At 30.9% G+C, this 20,301-nt stretch overlaps 1 protein-coding gene across 4 annotated transcripts in view; it reads right to left on the bottom strand.

Annotated features, from left to right (window-relative positions):
- Nucleotides 1–14,183, bottom strand: part of LOC145329745 (uncharacterized) — a 68,417-nt gene extending 54,234 nt beyond the window's left edge. For all 4 annotated transcript variants that reach the window (XM_080174119.1, XM_080174121.1, XM_080174122.1 and 1 more), the window contains exon 1: nucleotides 13,952–14,183. In XM_080174119.1, coding sequence (XP_080030245.1) covers nucleotides 13,952–14,024 — 73 coding nt within the window. In that variant the 5' untranslated portion in view covers nucleotides 14,025–14,183. The remainder of the gene's footprint in view (nucleotides 1–13,951) is intronic.
- Between the last annotated feature and the right edge of the window lie 6,118 nt (nucleotides 14,184–20,301).

Here is a 20,301-nt window from a genome sequence, read left to right as displayed (position 1 = left end):
ATTTTTTCCAAAAGAGATGGGAAAAACCCCCTTTTCTCCCATATCTTTTTTCTTCCCCCCTTCCCTTTTTTTTCTTTCCCCCTTCCCTTTTTCGGGAAAGAAAAATATGACGTAAAGTAAAGTAATACAAAATCGGGAAAGTTTGTAATTTGTCTTACATTTTGTTGGTTTGTTAAGATTTCGCAAACAGTGAACTCATTTATCCGTATCAAGGAAGACTAAAATAGGTCCCTGAATTGTTTCATGATTTTTTTTGTAAATTAACATATAAGTATAGCAATTTTTTAAAAGCGAAGCTTTTCTATAACTATTAAAAGCGAAGCTTTTCTATAATTAGGGTCGGTCCGTCCGTCCGTCCGAGATAGATAGCTTTTATTCATTAATTTAGGCATGTTAAAATTGTCCTATCGATTTCAAACTTTGCACGATGATTCCTGTAGTAGTTAGGTACGATTAAGAAAGCGTAGCAACTCTATAATCATTACCAGAATGTCCGTATGTCAATTTTAAACATGATGATTTTTCTACTTTTTTTATGTGATCTAATTATCCTTTTGATCTGATTTTTGGTATATTGATTCCTGGGACAACAAAGAACAACATTATAAGCGAAGCAACTCTATAGTCAAGTCCTAAAAATGTAAGTATGTCCATAAACATTTTCCTGTATCAAGCAGTTTTTTTAACAAATTTACTTACAATTTTGCTTCGACTCTTATACTTTTATATTCTGATTATTCAGTTTAGACACATACAAGTGCTAATGTCCGTTTGTCCTACCGTTTCAGTGCTTCGCTTTTATGGATGTTGTCATCCTTGTTATTATGTGAAGCAATGCAAACACATTTTTCAGCTGCCTTACTTAAAAGCTTTTCATATGAATCAACTACCATGAGATTTGTCATAAATATTTATTCAAAAGAAAAATATTAATAATAATGACTCATATATACCAAACATATCCTGCTTAATTTTTGCTAAAACGTTTGTTTCTTTGTTTCTATATATGTATGGATTATGAACAAGGACAATTAATTTACAATAAATTCAGAAAGTATTTTTTATAATTGTTATTATACAAAAAAAATTATTAATGATTAGAAAAACAAGATTATTTTTTTATTGATTTTTTAATGTTATTTATTTTTACATAGTTCAATAACCTGCATTAGAAAAAAAATTGTTAAAAATATAACAAGGATGACAACATACATAAGTAGCATAGCACAAAACATAAGATGGACAAACGGATAAATTTAAAAAGAGAGAAAAAAAAGGGAAAAAAAGAATATGAAAGTAAATGAAGAAACCTTTATATAATATATATATATATGTATATATTTCAAATTCGTGTTATAGAATGATTCATTAATAGACCGACGGACAAATTAAATTGTGTACTGGTTGCTCTTAGGAAAGATATATCTTCACCATAAATAAAAAAAAACAGTAGTCTTACTTAAATAGCAGCCAAGAAATTCACATTTCTCCAATAACTTACGGAATGACGGGCAGACCAACGAACTGACAAAGTTAATTATAGAGTAGCTTTGCTCCTAAAAATATATATATTAATTAAAAAAGATACTGGTAGCAAGTTTATTGATCCTAATTTTGATATTTTTTAAGAATAAAATAATAGGATGTATGCTTTAAATTTATCTGCTCTTAGCCTGGGGGGTGGGGGCACTTTATACAAAGCTTTTATGTTACTACATCTTTTGAAAAAGTTTTACTGATGTCGGTTTTTAAGCTTCAATTTTTTCCTATAATCATTAAATTCGAAAATAAGAAAAGAAAAATGGTATATTGTATTAAAAGTGAGAGACGTTAGAAGCCAACAGACAAGAATTTCAAATGGAGTAGCTTTGCTAACAGAAATAAAAAAAATGGGTAAAAGCGTTAAAAGATTCCCCACCTACAGATTGATGAGCATAGTTCTGTCTGTAGGTATTATAAATAGCCTGCAATTTATACTGACACTTTATTCTGAACTATCCTTATATGAAAGTTAAGAATGTCTGTCTGTCTATCTCTTTGTCTGTAACCTAAGATCTCGCTATCTTCTAAATCGATATGGTTCCTCTATACAGAGAAGCGTTCCTTAGGTCCAGGGAAGGACAATTTTGGGACATTTAAAACGGTCATAGGAAAAGATTTTTTACTTTTTCATTTAAAATCAAAGTGGATATTCAACTTAAAACCCCACCCCGTCCAACAAGGGCCTTCTAATTTTCTTAATTTAAAAGAAAGCTATAGAAAACAACTTTAATCCATTATATTATCATTTTTATTATTGCAACTTTATTTTCAATTTTTTTATATAAAAAATGAAAGGCAAAAACTGGAGTTAGTATTGATAAAAAAGATTTCCGGCAGGAATAAATTACATTTCTAAATATATACTTTTTACTATATTTACACTTTTTTTAGCTTAACAGTGGACTTTATATTAAGTTTCATGTAGTTATAATTATAATAATGATATGTCGGTTATAGGTCAGTTATGACAACTTTTACAGAACACCAAATAGTCGATTGGAATTTATTGCTCTAATTGAAATTGCCATTTATAAACTTAGACTTTTACTCTATAATAAGATATACAGGAGAAAAATGAAATTCATTGTGGTTTTGTTTTAGACGTTAAGCTTTGGAAGACATTGTGTGTATTTGGAATTGAAATTCCTCAAATCGCCAGTGGAGTACTAATACCCCCCCCCCCCCTTCAAAGAATGTCAGCTAGTTCTACCATTTGTTAGACTTAATACTATGGTGGTTAATATTAAATCCTATTGGTCAGTTATGTTGTAGCCTTTGTCGTGTGTGGACGCGTAGCGGCTTCCTCCCATTATGGCTGTAATACTTCAGTCTTTCTTATACACAGTCAGCTTATATATAATACAGGTTGAGAAAATGTGTTTGAAACCAATTTATGTAAAGAAGTGAGAAAACCAGCATGAAGAAATTTCCACATACCAAAACCATTCAGTGAAGCCAGCTTAAAATATAAGAAAAAATTCTTTGTATCCAAGATGTGTGCTTTCTGTTGGGGAATTTATGTCCCCACATACCCTACTTGCAGACCCACCCTCCTCCTTACTCTCCATATAGAAGAACCTCCCCTAAATCATTCTACAAGAAACTGTCGACCCCTTCTCCTTCCTCCTAAGCCTGACCGTTGGGTGAAGCTTGGCTGTAATCTGAACCTAACTTCGCATCATCACATTGGTAAATATGGGACAAAACAATTTAGCTTGGAGATAACTAATTTGTTTTTTTTTACATAACTCCTGATGTTTCAGTTATTATCTCCTGGTTTTACTCATGCCAGGCAGCTGCCATTTTTTATGGGTAGAGGGTTTCTTTATTGAAACTTTGGCGTCTTGCTGTCGACGACTTGCGGTGATCCCTGACACTTTTCCCTTCAAATTCAAAGTCATGGTATACACTACATAAGAAATCAGCACTGAGAAGCATTGATACCTGTCTATGTGGATCTTGTATATAGTGTAAAAAGTGACAATAGTAAAGCTTCATTTATAGCCAAGCAGACGGTTTTCCTCCATCTTTATTTCCGTGGAATCTTGACTACATCAATTTAAAGAACATATCTACTTGAAGAATAACATAAATGTATTTAACTACAAATCTATTATCTCGTTGATTATCACTATTATTATCATATGTACACCCATGCAGAGTAACATGGGCCGTAACATTGTTATTTGTTGTGGTATATGTTTACCATTAACATTATTTCCAGTATTTAATGAAAAAAATACTGATGAATGCTATATGTTTGTACACATTATAGCTCATTGTGAGTAGCTTGCTCAACCTACCCGAAGCCCCACGGGTCAAATGTCATATAATTTGACAATTACAAATTTTTAACACTATTATAACTGTGTAGTTAGCTTAATGTTTTTATTATTCTTTAAAATGTTTATGTTTTATTTAATTTAAATGTATGATAGTTCCTTTAAATTAATATGTGATTTAATTATGTATAGTTTGTTCTTAAAGGAATAAATTATTAAATACAAAAATACATTAAATCCTATTGGTTTGTTCAGTGTAACTGAGATGGGTTTTCATAAGGTTATTAATTGATTTAAGCGCAGACAACAGAAAAAATGCCTCGTAGGATTTAAACAGAGTAAACAACTTAGGAATTCAAAATTTTAAAATAATTATTTTAGCCATTTGTATAATGTCTAATAAAGCTCTAAAAAGATGCATTAATTAATATACAGCAAAAAACGATTTAAGATTATTTATTTTTCTTCTGTAAAAGCCGTACCAACAAAATTGAAATGATTAAATAAATAGTTGTATACTCTGTTGAAATCCTACGAGGCATTTTTTTTCTGTTGTCAGCGCTTCAATCAATCAATAACTTTATGAAAACCCATCTCTGTATCCATACTCTTCCACCAATAGTTTTAATCAACTTAAGAGGTAATTTTGAAGGGTACATTAATATGAGTACATATTAATAGGGGTGAAGGGTTATAGATGGTCCACCAGTTGTTTAAAGGGCGCCTACCAAATTGAGGAATGATTATAAGGCATAGCATAACTGTTAGTATAAGGGCGCCAAGAGTGAAAGCGCACAGGGAAATAGGACTATTGAGTTCTATAAAAAATTGTGGATTGCTTATATTCTGTAATCATTGTTTGTAGACCGTTGTCAAATATCCCAGAAAAGCTTTAAAAGATAAATCCAGCCGTTTATGTGGTCTTAGCGGACATACATACATGCATCATTTTTCTTTGTTTATAATTGACTTTATCCCTGTCATAATCTATTGCACATTTCATCAAGTTAGCGAGATATCATGGAACAAAAGGGCATTTGGATGTAAAAAATTTAATAAACCATTTTCCTTCCTTAGTTGGCTTAAAAACGCTGCGTGCTTTTATTAAATCTTGATTGGTTAGTGCAAACTATCAAAAGTTCAATCTAAATATCGGGTAATTTTGTTTATCGCCAATAGGTGATCCTTCAGGATCCCTGAGAGTTATATATGTTCTCAAAAAGTGCCCCATTTCAACACGTAAACAGACCATTATACGGTTAGGTTCGAGAATAGATCTCTTTTTATGGGTAAACTTAATATCAAACTATATTTACTTCGTTACTTGATCAGCTTGTTTTTTTATTTAGATGATAGGTATTTACATATGATGAACCAATATTTCAGCCCTCCCAATGCACAGCAATCAATTTGTGTACCTAACTAATTACACTTTTACTCAATATGTTGTCAAAACGTGTGTGGGCCTAAAAAAGGAGCAAATTTCTTTTTTTGGGGCACGTTTTTTTTGTTGCCAATAATGTGTCAGCAGGTTATAAATTGTACAAGGATAACAACATCTAAACGTAGCGAAGCACTATTATATTCTTGGATGGACAAACAGACAAAGTGAGCTATAGAGCAATTGTTCAGTTGTCATTTAAAGAAAAAGAGAGATATGTGTGATAAATCATAGGAAAAAAATCATGAAACCTTATTTTAAAAAGCATGACCTACAGACCGACGGACCAAGTAGATAATATATTGAATGCTCATTGGTACAGGAATCTTCACAAAAAAAATAATCTTAGTTTGATGGACAGACTAACATATATACAAAGTGAATTATAGAGTAGCTTTGCCACTAATAAATTATCTTGAAAACAAGGATGACAACATCCAAAAAAAGCGAAGCACTGAAACGGTAGGACAAACGGACATTAACACTTGTATAGTGTCAGAATTGAATAATAATAATATAAATGTATAGGAGTCAAAGCAAAATTGTAAGAAAATTTGTTGTAAAACTGCTTGATTCAGGATAATGTTTATGGACATACTTACATTTTTAGGACTTGATTATAGAGTTGCTTCGCTTATTACATTATACTTTGTTGTCCCAGGAATCAATATACCAAAAATCAGATCAATCGGATGATTAGATCACATAAAAATTTGTTGTTAAAAAAGTAAAAAATCAACATGTTAAAAATGGACGTACGGGCATTTTGGTGATGATTATAGAGTTGCTACGCTTTCTAAATCGTACCCAACTATTAAAGGAATCATCATACAAAATTTGAAATCGATAGGACAATTCTAACATGCCTAAATTAACGAAAAGAGCTATCCGTTACGGACGGACGTACGGACATACGGACGGACCGACCCTAATTATAGAAAAGCTTCGCTTTTAACAATATTTTGTCTATCATTAAAATTATTATAAAATTATGAAGATGTATATCGTCGCTTTCTCCCTCAGCAGATACCCTAATTATATTATCATTTTGTCGTAATCTCTTCAGGAAAAAGCCATTAAATCAAATGATTATGCAGTGAGGAAAGAAAAACAAGGATGAATCACATCTACAAAGGATAGGGTTCATAGTATTAAGTGAAATCCATTAGAATTAGATTAGTGCTACTAAAGATTAAAATATCCTTTTCAATAAAGTTTAGCTTTTATATGAGTTTTAAACAAAAAAAGCAATATTTTGTTAATTGAATGGTTGTTAAAGTCTTCTTTTTTTTATAAATTTAACAGATATGACAACATTTATAAAAGTGAAGCAGTGATGAATCAGACTGTCGGCAAACGAACATCAAGATTAAATGATAATTATATCACATAAAAAAAATAATCAAAACATCAACACATTTAAGATGTTATTTAGTTGCTAGGCTTTAAATTTTACAAGTAGCATCATGCAAAGTTTAAAGTTGATAGAACAATTCTAGCATCAATAATTTAACGATAAGAGCTTTTCGTTATAGACGTATGGGCCAGCCATTAGAGTAAAAAAGCTTTGCTTTCCTATAAAATAAAATCAACAAAACGACCAAATAGTTATTCATTTAAGAAAGTTGATTTAAAGCAAATCCGAAAGCTATTGTTTTGGTTTAGAAGAATTGAGTTGAATGACTTGTCTCTCCTACTTGCCTGTCACTTTACATTAAAAGGACAGGCCAAACAGAATATTTTTTTCATTTACAACACAATTTTACTTACCTTTAACTAGTACTTAAAAGAACTTAATTAATATTTTTGTTATTTTTTTTCCAGTATTGCTCGACAGATACGATTTTTTGCCACTGGATTGGAACCGGTCATGAGTCTTGATGAAAATCATGTATCGCATTATAGAAATTTTTCCACGATCAAAACTAAAACTAACCCTATTATCTTAAATTTTACTAACTGCGGAAAAAACTATATACAATATTGTTAACCAATCACGCGTAGAGTTATAGCTGTTATACTTAATTTTATACTTGTTTTATTAATTGGCAGATTAAAAAAAATTAAATAAAAGAGTGTCCTATTAAATTAAAACATAAACCAACACATGGCGATTGACAACCAAACAAAAAGAAAAAGCTCTACTAACAATCAAAGCTTTAATATTCAGCAAGTTTCAAATTTTATTTTTACTTTTTTCAAAGTGTTTTAATAATTTTTAAATATAGATGGAAATATCAAATAACTCGGGGCATAAAATGTAATCAAAGAGTTAATAGGTTTTTAAAATCTTATTTTGATTAAAATCGGATTAAAACAAGGATAACTGTCTCCATATTAAGTAGCTCAGCATTTTGGAGTTAACAAAAGCCTGGATGAAAAAAAAGAAAGATATTTATATAAACTGCAAATAAAAATACCTATAATTGTAAAATAATGACAGCTGACGTACTTTTGCGTTTTGACGAATAGACTTACATACATACAGAATGACGGGCAAGCTCTAATCATAGATTGCTACGCTGCTAAAAAGAAAATATAAATCTGGTGCATTTAAGAAGCCAGGTAAGTTTATGATTAATTTAAAGATAATTGCAGAGAATAAGCTAAAAGCAATAAGATTAAGCATTGCAACCCTTTAATCTAGACTATTATCTAATTCAAGACGGTTTTATACCATGTTTTAACCATATAAAAATTAAAATATGAATGAAATTTATTTGCACACTTCTGTTGATTATATGAATATTGTCTTCCTTGTTAAAAAGGAAAGCCCTACAACATACAAGAAGAATTATGGTTTACATGAGAAAATTCACTACAAAATTTGCAACTTTTTAGCAAATGATATTTTGAAAAATAGTAGACTGTAATATAGTAATATTTTTTGGTATGCTATTGCAAAAGTAAACTGTAGACTGCGTAAAAACTGTAGTTTTCAACTATGGCCTAACATTTAATTACAATAAATGAAAAAAAATGTTAAAAACAATACTTTTTTACTAATATATAAAGGGGCGGGTCAAGATTTTAAAGATATGATCAAGTGGCGCGCTCCGTAGCTAAGCTGTTTTACATACTTGACCATTGATACTTTAAAACCAGTTGAAATAGTGAAATTATTTTTTAGTTGGAGATGTTGATACGATATTACTTTATTTTTTATTATTGTTAGAAATAAGAAATATTTTAAACTGCTAGGAATAAGGACTTTTCAGTTCAAATTAGATTTTTTAAATGCCAATGACTTGAAAAATCAGCGACCGTGTCTCAACACGTAGCGCATCCGCTCGTCGTAGGGGATGTGATAGGTTCGAATCTCGGCTGAACACTGCGTCATATTAAAACGTTTAAAATGATCCTAACTGCTTCTATGTTACGTGTGCGACATTAATAGTTTAAGTAGAAAGAATGCCTTGGCCCAAAACAGGCGAATCTCATGAACATGCACAGTTGGAACTTCTACACAAGGTTCGTGCAATCAAAGATTTGGCTGTTACTATGGTGTTTGGTCAAAATAGGAGAAATTTGGCTCCCCTTAGTTATCCTTGGTTGTTGGACCTTACGTTAGAGTGTCATGGACAGCAGCCTCACCCGTATGGGGTGATTAATAACATCTTGAAAAACTCACATAGCTTGATATCATACACGAAACAGTGTGATTTCATTTCTGCAATTTAATATAACCGCATATGGTTTTTATTTGCAAAAAAAAATTGGGCAAGCAATTTCAAAGGGGGGTTCAAAGAGGCTACTATAGGGGAAGGGGCATTGCCAATTGAGCAATGAAATAAATTTTAAAAAGGGGCGTTACCAGGAATTCAATTTATCCTAACAAAACCTGACCGCATTTTGTTTTGTTGTAATTATATTCTCTTCTGAAGAATGTAATAAAAATATAGTTGTACGAAAGGAACAAACACCCGATTTAGCCATTAAAGGGAGTGTGAACGTAATAATTTCTCATCTGATTATCAAATCTTAACATTTTCTAAGCACATTTCACTACACTGATCAACCAAAAACGTCCTATTAACAAAAATATGCAGGAATAATGCCTTGATTTTATGGTATTTTGGGAGGGAAAAAGGAAAAAACAGGGAAAATCTGAACGTTTTTGTTTCTTATAATGTTTGTAGGGATATTTAACTTGTCATATATAGTTGAGACAATTTACTTACTGTTAAGGATTTATTTTATGATATAGAATTGCCAATTAGTTTTTTTATAACGTAGTAATTGGTTAATAAAGACCTATTTTAAATTCGTAGTATTGACATAAAAATACCTCAATGTCTACAAAGGGTTGAATCTTACAGGTTATTTAAAATAATAATATCCTTTTTTATTGTGTTGGACAATAAATAACCCACTTTGGAGAATTAGTTAACACTTTTATCAGACTGTTTATAAAGAAATGTTGCGTCTTTATTATTTACAAATTTGTAATTAAAGGTGGGCGAGAGATGGGCCATCTAAATTTAATTGGATACTAATAAAAAACCTGTTTCTAAATTTGTTATTGTATTTGGTTTCAATAAATAATATTGCTTATTTTATCAATTTTAAGTAACTATACATTGGTTTCAAGCAAGGATTATGTTAAAAGTCAGCTTAACCGTTAGGAAAAATCAAGAACTATGTGAAAAAGTTTAATTTTAGCTATAATGGGAGAAAATAGCAATTTAATGCACATTTTATATAATACGGAAAATTTCTTCCTTTCCCTGAACCTTATACAAATCGTCGGAAAAAGCCGTTTTTTAAGCAAACAAAAGCGCGTTTTGCTCTATCTGTGAGATATTATGAATGAGATAATGTTAAGATTTGATATTAAGATGAGAAAAATTTACTTTCACAGTCCCTTTAAGTAATAATACAAGATGCTCTAGGTGTTTTCACGTTCATACTAATTGCATTCATCAACAATCAAAAATTACCTGAAATAAAAAAAACATATAGAACATAAGATTCGATGAAATTTTGTGGGTGCCGTAGAGAAGACGTTTTGAAACTTTTTGTTTTTAGAAATAATTACTTTTCACAAATCTATGAAAACTTTTTGAATTCTCCCAAAGATTGTCACATAATGCTGGTAATGTGAGAAAAAAGATGTAATTTTATTGGCCTTAAAAAAAGAAATTCTTATGTCAGTCGATCTTCTTTCTCTATTACATAAAATGTAATTCATAATATATGTACTAGAAGCTTCGGCCCTTGCCTTAACCCTCTTATTTTATTTGTTAAAGAAAAAATTCCCCTTTACCCACATAAAAACATAGAATAAGTCGGCCTATTTCCTGAATATTACAATATAAACGTTCTAACGGTTAGCAAGATCTTAAGGGACAAACAAACAAATGAAGTGCTATGGACGGACCGACAAAAAATAGAGTTATAATGTAGCTTCGCTGCTACTACAAAAGGTGTCGTATACGAACAAAAAGGATTTTATCGAAATATCTTAAAGTATTTTGAACCATGTTTTATCAGATGAAAGTTTTTAAAGATATTATTCACAACTTGTAGTAGAAATTTATCTTTCTCACTTTTTATAAATCAATGGGTTTATTACTACTTGGATGTTACACCAGAATTTCATGTTCTCTGAAAAAGTGAAACACGCAGCGTGCTAAATTAACGGTACCACCCATCCACCCCCTCCACAACTACTGGATGAACAAACTGACCATTAAATGTTAGCAACCTATATTGACGAAATTTTTCCCCCTGACATAATATCCACGTATATTCTATATCCACTTTTACACATTATTCCAGGATTAAAGGATTGGATAAAAACTCTCAAATAATTTTCAATTCAACACCCTAAAACCATCTAAATACTTTATGTTTAAAATATTTTCATACCATCCCAGGACCTATGTGAATCTTCTCTAAAATAGAACTGAATCTGTTCAACAGTTTGCGAGATCTTAACGATCAAACAAACATAAGAATCCATATTACTTTATACATAAGAACAGTTTAAATAGATAAAACATAAAACACTTATTATTATTTACATTTTCCTTTCAGCTTTCAATATCAAGGAGGATGGGGACATTGGAGTGTAAATCATACTAGTACCCAAAGTTTGATAAATAAATTATTTTATTCGTTGGCTTAAAGACTTTGGATAATTGATTGGTAAAAACTAGCAGTGTCCAAACTTGTCTTGCAACAATTTTAATCCACAGAAGGATTGTTTTGTTTATCATAGTCGGGGGTGTCAATTTATGGTCAATTATCATATCCCTTATGATCCATGCATAAGATAGAAACTCTCTTTTACACGCTTCACGAGTTTTTCTTGCAACATTTCTTACATGAAACTAAGTAAATAAAATCTTATTTATCATATTCTAGAAATGATATTCAATTTTTTATAATTATATCATATATGACATGGGCGTTTCATCGTATTTTTAAAGTAGCTTTCCTCCTATTTCTAGCCAATGCGGGGCAATCACAAAGCCTAACCTAAAATAACCTATCAAAAGCTACAGTGAAAATGCGACGAAACGCCCCTTAAGAGATGATGTCACGAAATGGACTATACCCAGAAATTCTTGTTTTAAAGTATTTAACCCAACCCATATAAATAAATACATATATTCGTACATTATGAATCACATAGCACAAACTTAAACATTCAAATCCAGAAATTTTCAGTTAGTTTGAAGGATATTAGCAGTAAGTTGCATAGGTAAAAACAAGGATGACAATATCCATTATCACGAATAGGATAGTATGACACAAGCATTCTATTGCAAAAAGAAAGATTTAAAACTGATTATCAAATATAAGCGTAAGAACATTTTCTGTAGTCATATAATTACTACGCTTCTAAATCGCTCTAAGAATTAAATCACAAATAAAATATTAAAAATTAGTTAAAAAATTAATGACCTAAAATGTCCGAAATGATTTAAATATAAGTACGCATATTATCAAATCCAACATCTTTATGATTCAACCAACCTTATGATGATAATTTTACATACTTCAACTTTAAAATTTGTGAATTTCCTTGAATTGGAAGGAAAATCCAGCTTACAACTCTTGAATACAAGTACTTAAAGTAATTTTAATGAATGACTTTTCTGAATAAGATTGAATAATGTACTGTGAATACATATGAAATTAGACATCAATTCATTTAACAAGAACAAATTTGTACATATGTAGCGCAGCAATTTAAAGCCACAGAACAGTTATGTGATATACAAACGAAGAAAAACAAATAAATATTATGATATTTATCAGCTTATTAAATAAAAGCTATGAACTGCTTAATTATGTTTACTCTTTAAGTTTCACCACAAGGGGGGAGGGGGTTAGAGTTAGGACCCCTCACCCCCCCCCCCCCTGGAATCCCTCTCCATGGATATTTTTTTGGAAAAACAGGTGTGAGGATGCATTTAGAACATACAAATTAAAAAGTTAACCAACCCTCTATAGCAAAATAGCCTAAAATCTAAATAATTTACACATTGAATTAATTCCCTTCTCTGTTTGCATGCATATGCTTTGCAAATTATTAATTTTACATTCCAATATTCGTCAGCTTGCAACATTTTAAAAATTAAATTTATATAGCTAAGCCAGATGTTACAAGTAACAAGAAACAATTAATTATGGCCGTAAGTAGCGCAGCAATAATAAAAACTAATAAAATGAACAAACAACAGTTGATTTGTATACAGTCTTATAATTTTGTATTGTATGACATTTTTTTTATAAGGTCATTAACTCATATGTTAACAAACAAGGTAGTCATAGGCTTGAGTAAATGTCTTTCCACCGACAGACAAACGGACAAAACTTATAATAGCTGCGCTAATACTAATATTCTTAATAAGTAGCATGTTTCAATAATCAAAAACTTTGTTGGTTGATTTTTCTGTTTTTTGGTCAACAGTGATTTTTGTAATTGATATGAATAATATTTTCACGAGTTAATATCCAAAGAAATTTTAGTAATTCTCTTAAACTGCCATGTGACGTCATAAAAATGAGGGATTATCCATCTCTTTTTAAGAGGTTTCCTCTCATCTCCCTCATTTTTATGACGTCATACGGCCGACCGATTTTTGAGACACTTTGTAAAGTTACTAGTAGAGCACGGATATCCCCCTTGAAATGAAATAAATATATTGGAGGGGGATAGGTTTTTTTTGTGTTTCACAGTTAAAGCACCGAAGGTACAGGCCCATATGGGTTAGAAATAAAGAAAAAGAATCTACACCACCCCACCCCACCCCAACCCCCCTTATTTTTAAATTATTCATAACTTTTACCGTATGCATTATTATATTTCCATAGACTTGAACGGCAAATAAAAAGATTTCTTTTTACATAAAAAGCAAGGGGAAGTTATTTTAAAACCCCCACAACCAAAATGTATCAGAGCTTTTGGAGGCTAGAGGCGCAGAGGCTAGTCAATGATTTATTGTCCTTATGCTCTTGCTAACCGTTAATTTAATTGAGTTTTCCATTTAATTAAAGCTTTAAATATCAACCAATATATATTTTAAAATTTAAATAGATTATATTATTATAGTAATATCTTAAAAATCTTGACCTTAGGTAAAAAAAATTAATACTAATATCTTAGTATGCATGAATGTATGTACAATATACATAATGTTTATGCTAAGGATGATATGACACAATTCTTTACCTGGTAGGGAGACAGCAAGACTCACGCCTAACCAGAATAATATTAAGGGTGGGGGCACCCCCTTTAATCTCATCTTGAAAACTCACTTCTAAATCACCTCTTTACATATCTTGTCTAATAACCAATTGTAGTTTATTTTATTATTTAACTTTTTGGTTTAAAAATGTGCGCGCTTCGCGCCGGGTTTAACTGCACAGGGGTGTTTCGTGCGCATAGGCAGAACAGGAACTAACTTAAAAACTCTCTTCTCCACATATTTTCTGTGCCTGCGTGTGTGTGTGGATTTACCGCTATATTGTGCTTGTGTGCGCCGGTCTCTGCGTGTGTGTGTGATTGTGTGTGTGTGTGTGTGTGTGTGTGTGTGTGTGTGTAAGGGTATAAACCATGGGGAAATCTACAGGTGAAGTCATGCATTGGGAGGGTTGCAACCGATAGGGAAGTGGGACAAGTGTTTTCGGGGGGAAAGTAATATTGGGATGGTTTATAAGTATATGTGGATTTAATCGAGGATTTTAAACAGTTTTGAAGATTTGATAAAAAAAAACATTAAAGGAATAATATTTATTAAAATTTGCTTTATAATTGATAAACTAGAGGTTTCGCCCCTAGAATTTTTATAGGATAGAGTTTTTCTCCTGAAAGCTCAGTACTTATATTGAAAAGAGAAGCCCTATGGTTCAGCGATGTTACCGATATCTTAACTTTTAGATAGACAGACAGTCAAAAAATTAATAATTTATTTATTTATATTATATATATCAAATAAGAATTTCAAAACAATTATATTATAATAATTTTTTTTCTAGCTGTATGCAATATGCATTAGTACTTTTCTATTTTTAAGAATACCTTTCTTTATTATTTAGTATTTTTAAAAATCTACGAAACACCCCCTACCAGGCCGAATGGTTTACCTGATTACTAAGTATTACAGTGTATCTATCTATTAACTGCAGGCATAATTATCTATCTATGGACTCTAGGCAGAGTAGTTCCTAGGGGCTACCAAACTTTCATCCCACATTTTTTCCTTTGCTTACGTGTGCACTGTGCATGTGTATTTGTTCGTCTCAGTGTTTTTAATTAACTACATATTTCCTAAATCATCCTATATATTTGACAGTAAATTATACTGGTACCCAAACAAGCTTTATCATTCGTCGGATTAAAAAAAGTTTAGGATATATTATCAAATCTTGATTGAATAATAGAAATATGAAGAGTCCAAACCATTCAACCAATATAATTTTAATCTACAAAAGGTGTAATTTTGTTTATTATCATTGGGAATATAAATCAATTTATCTTGTATTGTCTTATCTCTTAAGATCCCCGAGTAAAATCTTTATTTGGAAGACAAAATCTTTGAATCATATTTTTGTTAATACAGAAAATTCACTATATGTGAAAGTGTTTTTGTCTGACAGACAGACAGGTATTATTTTTTTTAATTGCTAAAAATATTAAAATTTTAGCTTAATTTTGTAAACACTATTAAGTGAGAAATGTCAGTGGGAGGGGGAAAGGGGTGGTTTGAAGGGGGAAGTAAGAGAAACTTTTAGCGGATTTTAAAGTCCATTCCCATATGATATGTCACATGATACAACCGCTAACCAGCACTTATCTTTTATTGTGATATTAGATTGGAAAACGTTATTGAACTTGAATCAATAAGGTGGACTTCAACGGCTTGATTACAATTAGGTATATTATACATATATACATGTGTACATACATGTCTTAGCTTTCACTAGCAGGGAATATATTCTGCAAAATAATTAGTTTGTAAGAGAAAAACTAAATATATCAAACAGTCAGACAAACGAACATTAACAAATATATTGTCAACAACAATTTATTTTGGCCAGAAGCTTAATATCTCGAAAATATCGTTTAAGCCATTTACCTAACCTCTTCTGCCATCCCCTAGAAGCTGGTGGCGAAGCTAAATTACAATTTTCAAGGAAGCTGTATAGTTATCTTATGTTGAAGTCTGAGTTTATATTCCGCTTGTTTGATAGGGATATAGTTTTTACATTTAAAGACTTGATTACAGAGAAGCCTTGCTTATAACATTAAACCTACTGTTTAAAATGAACATACTGACATATATTGAGTTGCTACGCTTTCTAAATTGTACCTAATCACTACTAGAATCATTATACTAAGTTTGAAAACACTTCGACAATTCTAGCATGTTAAAATAAAGGGTAAAAGCTATTCGTTTCGAATGGACGGACAGAATCTAATATATAGAAAAGCTATGCTTAAAAATTTCATTAAACAAATGTTTTAAACATTGATTGTCCTTGTTACCTACAGGGTATATAAGTTTTAAGTGGGGAGCTGTGGTTTTAGATTGAAGTTTCGCGCTTGGCTTGGGGGAGGGGGGGGGGGAGTTAGTTGTAAGAGGAAATGAAAATATTATTCTTTGCTTGAGGAAGTTGAAAATTAGACTGAATAAGTGTATTTTCAATTATATTAACCATGCATTGTCTTGAATGATTTTCTAATAATAATTTTTTTTATATGCTGGGATAAGACAATAAATGATTAATACATTTTCATCCCCCATGATGATAGACATAATTTACCCCACATGTAGATTAAGATTATTGGTTGTTTGTAATGCTAGTTTGAACCATATAATTAACATTTAATAAATGTAGCCAACAGTTTGAAAACTTGGATAAATCTTTAAGCTCCAGTTTAATTTACAGTCCATTTTCCCCTCCCTCCCTGACCAAATGTTTATTATCAATCATATACGTACATCTTAACGTCCAAAAAAACGATAATAGTCTTAATATTACCACCCGCGTAGGTATACATTTGCAGTTGCGAAAATGCTTAGATATTTTCTTGCGATACTCATTCATCTGTCGTTGAAATCCTTATATAAAAGTAACAAGATATCTTTGAGTCCGTTTGTCTGTCTGTTTGCACTAAATAGTTTCGCTGACCACTGAACCGATATGGTAGTCTTTCACAATATGTATATAGCTTCTTTTTAAAAGCGAAGCTTTTATATAATTAGGGTCGGTCCGTTCGTACGTCCGTAACGGATAGCTTTTTTTTGTTACTTTAGGCATGTTAGAATTGTCCTATCGATTTCAAATTTTACATGGTGATTCCTTTAATAGTAAGGTACGATTTAGAAAGCGTAGCAACTCTATAATCATCACCAAAATGTCAATACGTCCATTTTAAACATGTTGATTTTTTTACTTTTTTTAACAACAAATTTTTATGTCATCTAATCATCTGATTGATCTGATTTTTGGTATATTGATTCCTGGGACAACAAAGTGTAATGTAATCAGCGAAGCAACTCTATAATCAAGTCCTAAAAATGTAAGTATGTCCATAAATATTATCCTGAATCAAGCAGTTTTTCAACAAATTTACTTACAATTTGCCCTGACTCATATACATTTATATTCTGATTATTCAGTTCTGACACTATACAAGTGTTAATGTCCGTTTGTCCTACCGTTTCAGTGCTTCGCTTTTATGGATGTTGCCATCCTTGTTTTACTGAAATTAAAATGAGGGGGGCAGACTTAAACCCCCCACCCACCTAAAATGCCTCTGGAGGCCTCTAGTTGCTAGTTTTAGAATAAAGTATACATAGGGATGGGATTAAAGGTTATTGCATTGTTAATTGGAGAAAGCGAATAGAAGCAGTAGCTGCTTCGATGGTTTTAATTTCTACATTCAAACCAAAATATTTCAACAATTTAATAGCATCAAATTCAAATAAACATGATTGAATAAGAATGAGTTTGAATATTAGTTTATTCTTGAAGTCCTTAATGTAACTTCTTGACAAAGGTCCTTTAATCAATTGATTACTTGTCTACAATGCAACAGTTGGAATGCATAGTACCTAACTAGTTAAAAAACTGCTGTAAAGTTCTGGTTCTATGCTATTTTCAATGTGTTTTTTCCCAAAAATTTCTGTTTTAAATGAACATATTTGGTTCTAGAATTCTAATTTTACTTGTCACGGTAATAGATATTAATTAGAGCTAGAAACATTGATCTAAAGAGATAAGAAAATGGCTGATAAATTTATGTACATCCATATGATATGTCCCTGTATTCGGATAGGCAGAGATTGGGTAGAAAAATATCTTAAAACCATCCCAAGACATAAATAGAATGGCCTAACGCCGACAGAACCTATGTGAAGCTTCTCTCTTTGATCGGTTTAGTGTTTTATTGAGATCTTAAGCATCATGGTTTTAGTCCTATAATCGTACATTTTTATATTCGTAGAAAGGTGGATATAATACGATGCTAGACATATTTTTTTTCGTATGGATGAGAACCGTTATCCACCGAATTCAAATGAATACGAGAATAGTTATTTCTCGTATCGTATTACTAGAGTTGGCTCGATATAACTATATCTCGCTATTGGCTAGTGTTCTATAAGCTAAGTATATATCTATTTAGCCATTTCTCAATAAATAAATTTTCCGCCCCCGCCATTACTATCTAAAAGAAAGTAGTGAATATTTAATAATTTAAATGATTTTAAGATTTCTTCAATTATATTTTTTTTCAGTTTACCATCACCAAAGGGTTAATGTGATTAAAATTTTAGTTTCAATATTTGAACACACAGGAAGTGTCGCCACAATCGAATTCTTTTAAAACAGAGTTTTCTTAAATTTACTATATTATGAATTTTAATTTTCTTTTTTATGATCATAAATTAAATACATCAATATAATGTAAATAGCAACATGAAATGAAAAAAAATAATTCATTTTTAATAAAGTAAATAATGGGTCTTATCGTTCTGGGCAATGAGAGTTTATTATGGATTATTGGAGCACTATGAGTTTTAAACGATTATTCCTTGGAAAATTTGAGCTCATTTATAGACATTTATTTCCTATATAGATCTGTCATGGATCTTGAAGCAATAAAGCAGGCCCTTTTGTAAATGTTAAAAATTGGAAGAATCTATTAAATAAAAGTTATCGCAAATATACTTAGTAAATAAACGGCTTTCCGGGGATATAGAATGTACAATTATAAGATTAAAACTAGTTTTTTTAGCCCCGTGGTGCCGAAGGCACCGGCTAAAAAAACTGGTTTTAATCTTATGATTGTACATTTCTATATTCGTAGAAAACTGGATATAATACGATGCTAGACATAGTTTTTTCGTATGGATGAGAACCGGTTCCTATCCACCGGATTCGAATGAATACGAGAAAAAATATTATTATATTTGTCATAATATAGTCCCTTTTTTGTGGCTTTGATACATATGCTTAACTAGTTATAGAGTTGGTGCGCCACTTAAAATAAATGTTTATCACTTCATACTAAATCTCTTTTATAAAGGTATCGTGTATATTTGTTGTCATGGCTTGATTTCAAGCTTTCAATATTCTAATTTTAATGTTAAAACAAGTTTCTTCTCAACTACTTTTTAGCTATATATCTTTAAAAGCGAAGCTAGTTATACTAAGGATCGGTAAGTCTGTTTGTACCTCGATCAGTAACAGATAGCTCTTATCGTTAATTTGGTCATGTTAGAGTTGTCCTAACAAAGCTAAACTTCGTATGATGATTCCTGTAAAAGTTAGCTATAACCTAAAAAGCGAAGCAACTCTATATAATTATTACCATGAATAGGGGAGGGGGAAGTATAAAAAGACGCATTTTTTAATGCTCAAGTATTTAAAATATAATTTAAGGAACATGATATAGAAGTAGCTAAAGGCAATAACGACTCCTACGTAAAATATAAATTCCAAATTTCTGAATGGCTTTAATTAAAATCACCATTGAGTTAATACAGGGCGTTATCACAAAAATTACCCTCTTGAGCACTGAGTAACTACGCTAAAAAGTTATGATAACGTTTTGACAATTTTGAGAACTTTTGTGAAATTTTTATTTTGGTTCATTAAGTTGAGTGTCCAAACGTTTCAACCTACAAAAGGTGTAATTTTTTGTATCATTATGGAGGGTATGTACATCGAATTATCAGCCATTGTCTTATCACTTAAGATACCTGTAACTTGTAGAGAGAAAAAAAGCAAACAAACATTATTCATAAGCTTTATTATGTATCAAAATATTTGGCATCATAATCTGTTGAATAAATAATATTTGAATGTTTTTCTAATGTTGTGTCCAGTGGCTTGGCATCTTTGTGGATGAACAGAATATACATCATACAGTTCTTGGGATTCTGAATCAACCAGAAATTGTTGTATTATCAAAAGTTTCAGGTACAAAATTAGATTCTTAATCCGATTTTTATTTATTCAAAATCAGAAATTAGATAAAAAAAAAACATAACCCCAAAAGTATCCTTCAAA

This window comes from Acartia tonsa, chromosome 10 (genome assembly GCF_053477335.1).
Source record: "Acartia tonsa isolate MP-2025a chromosome 10, ASM5347733v1, whole genome shotgun sequence".
Taxonomy (NCBI): Eukaryota; Metazoa; Arthropoda; class Copepoda; order Calanoida; family Acartiidae; genus Acartia; species Acartia tonsa.
The sequence above is the reverse complement of the archived record's forward strand: the minus strand, read 5'-3'. Positions and strand labels throughout refer to the sequence as shown.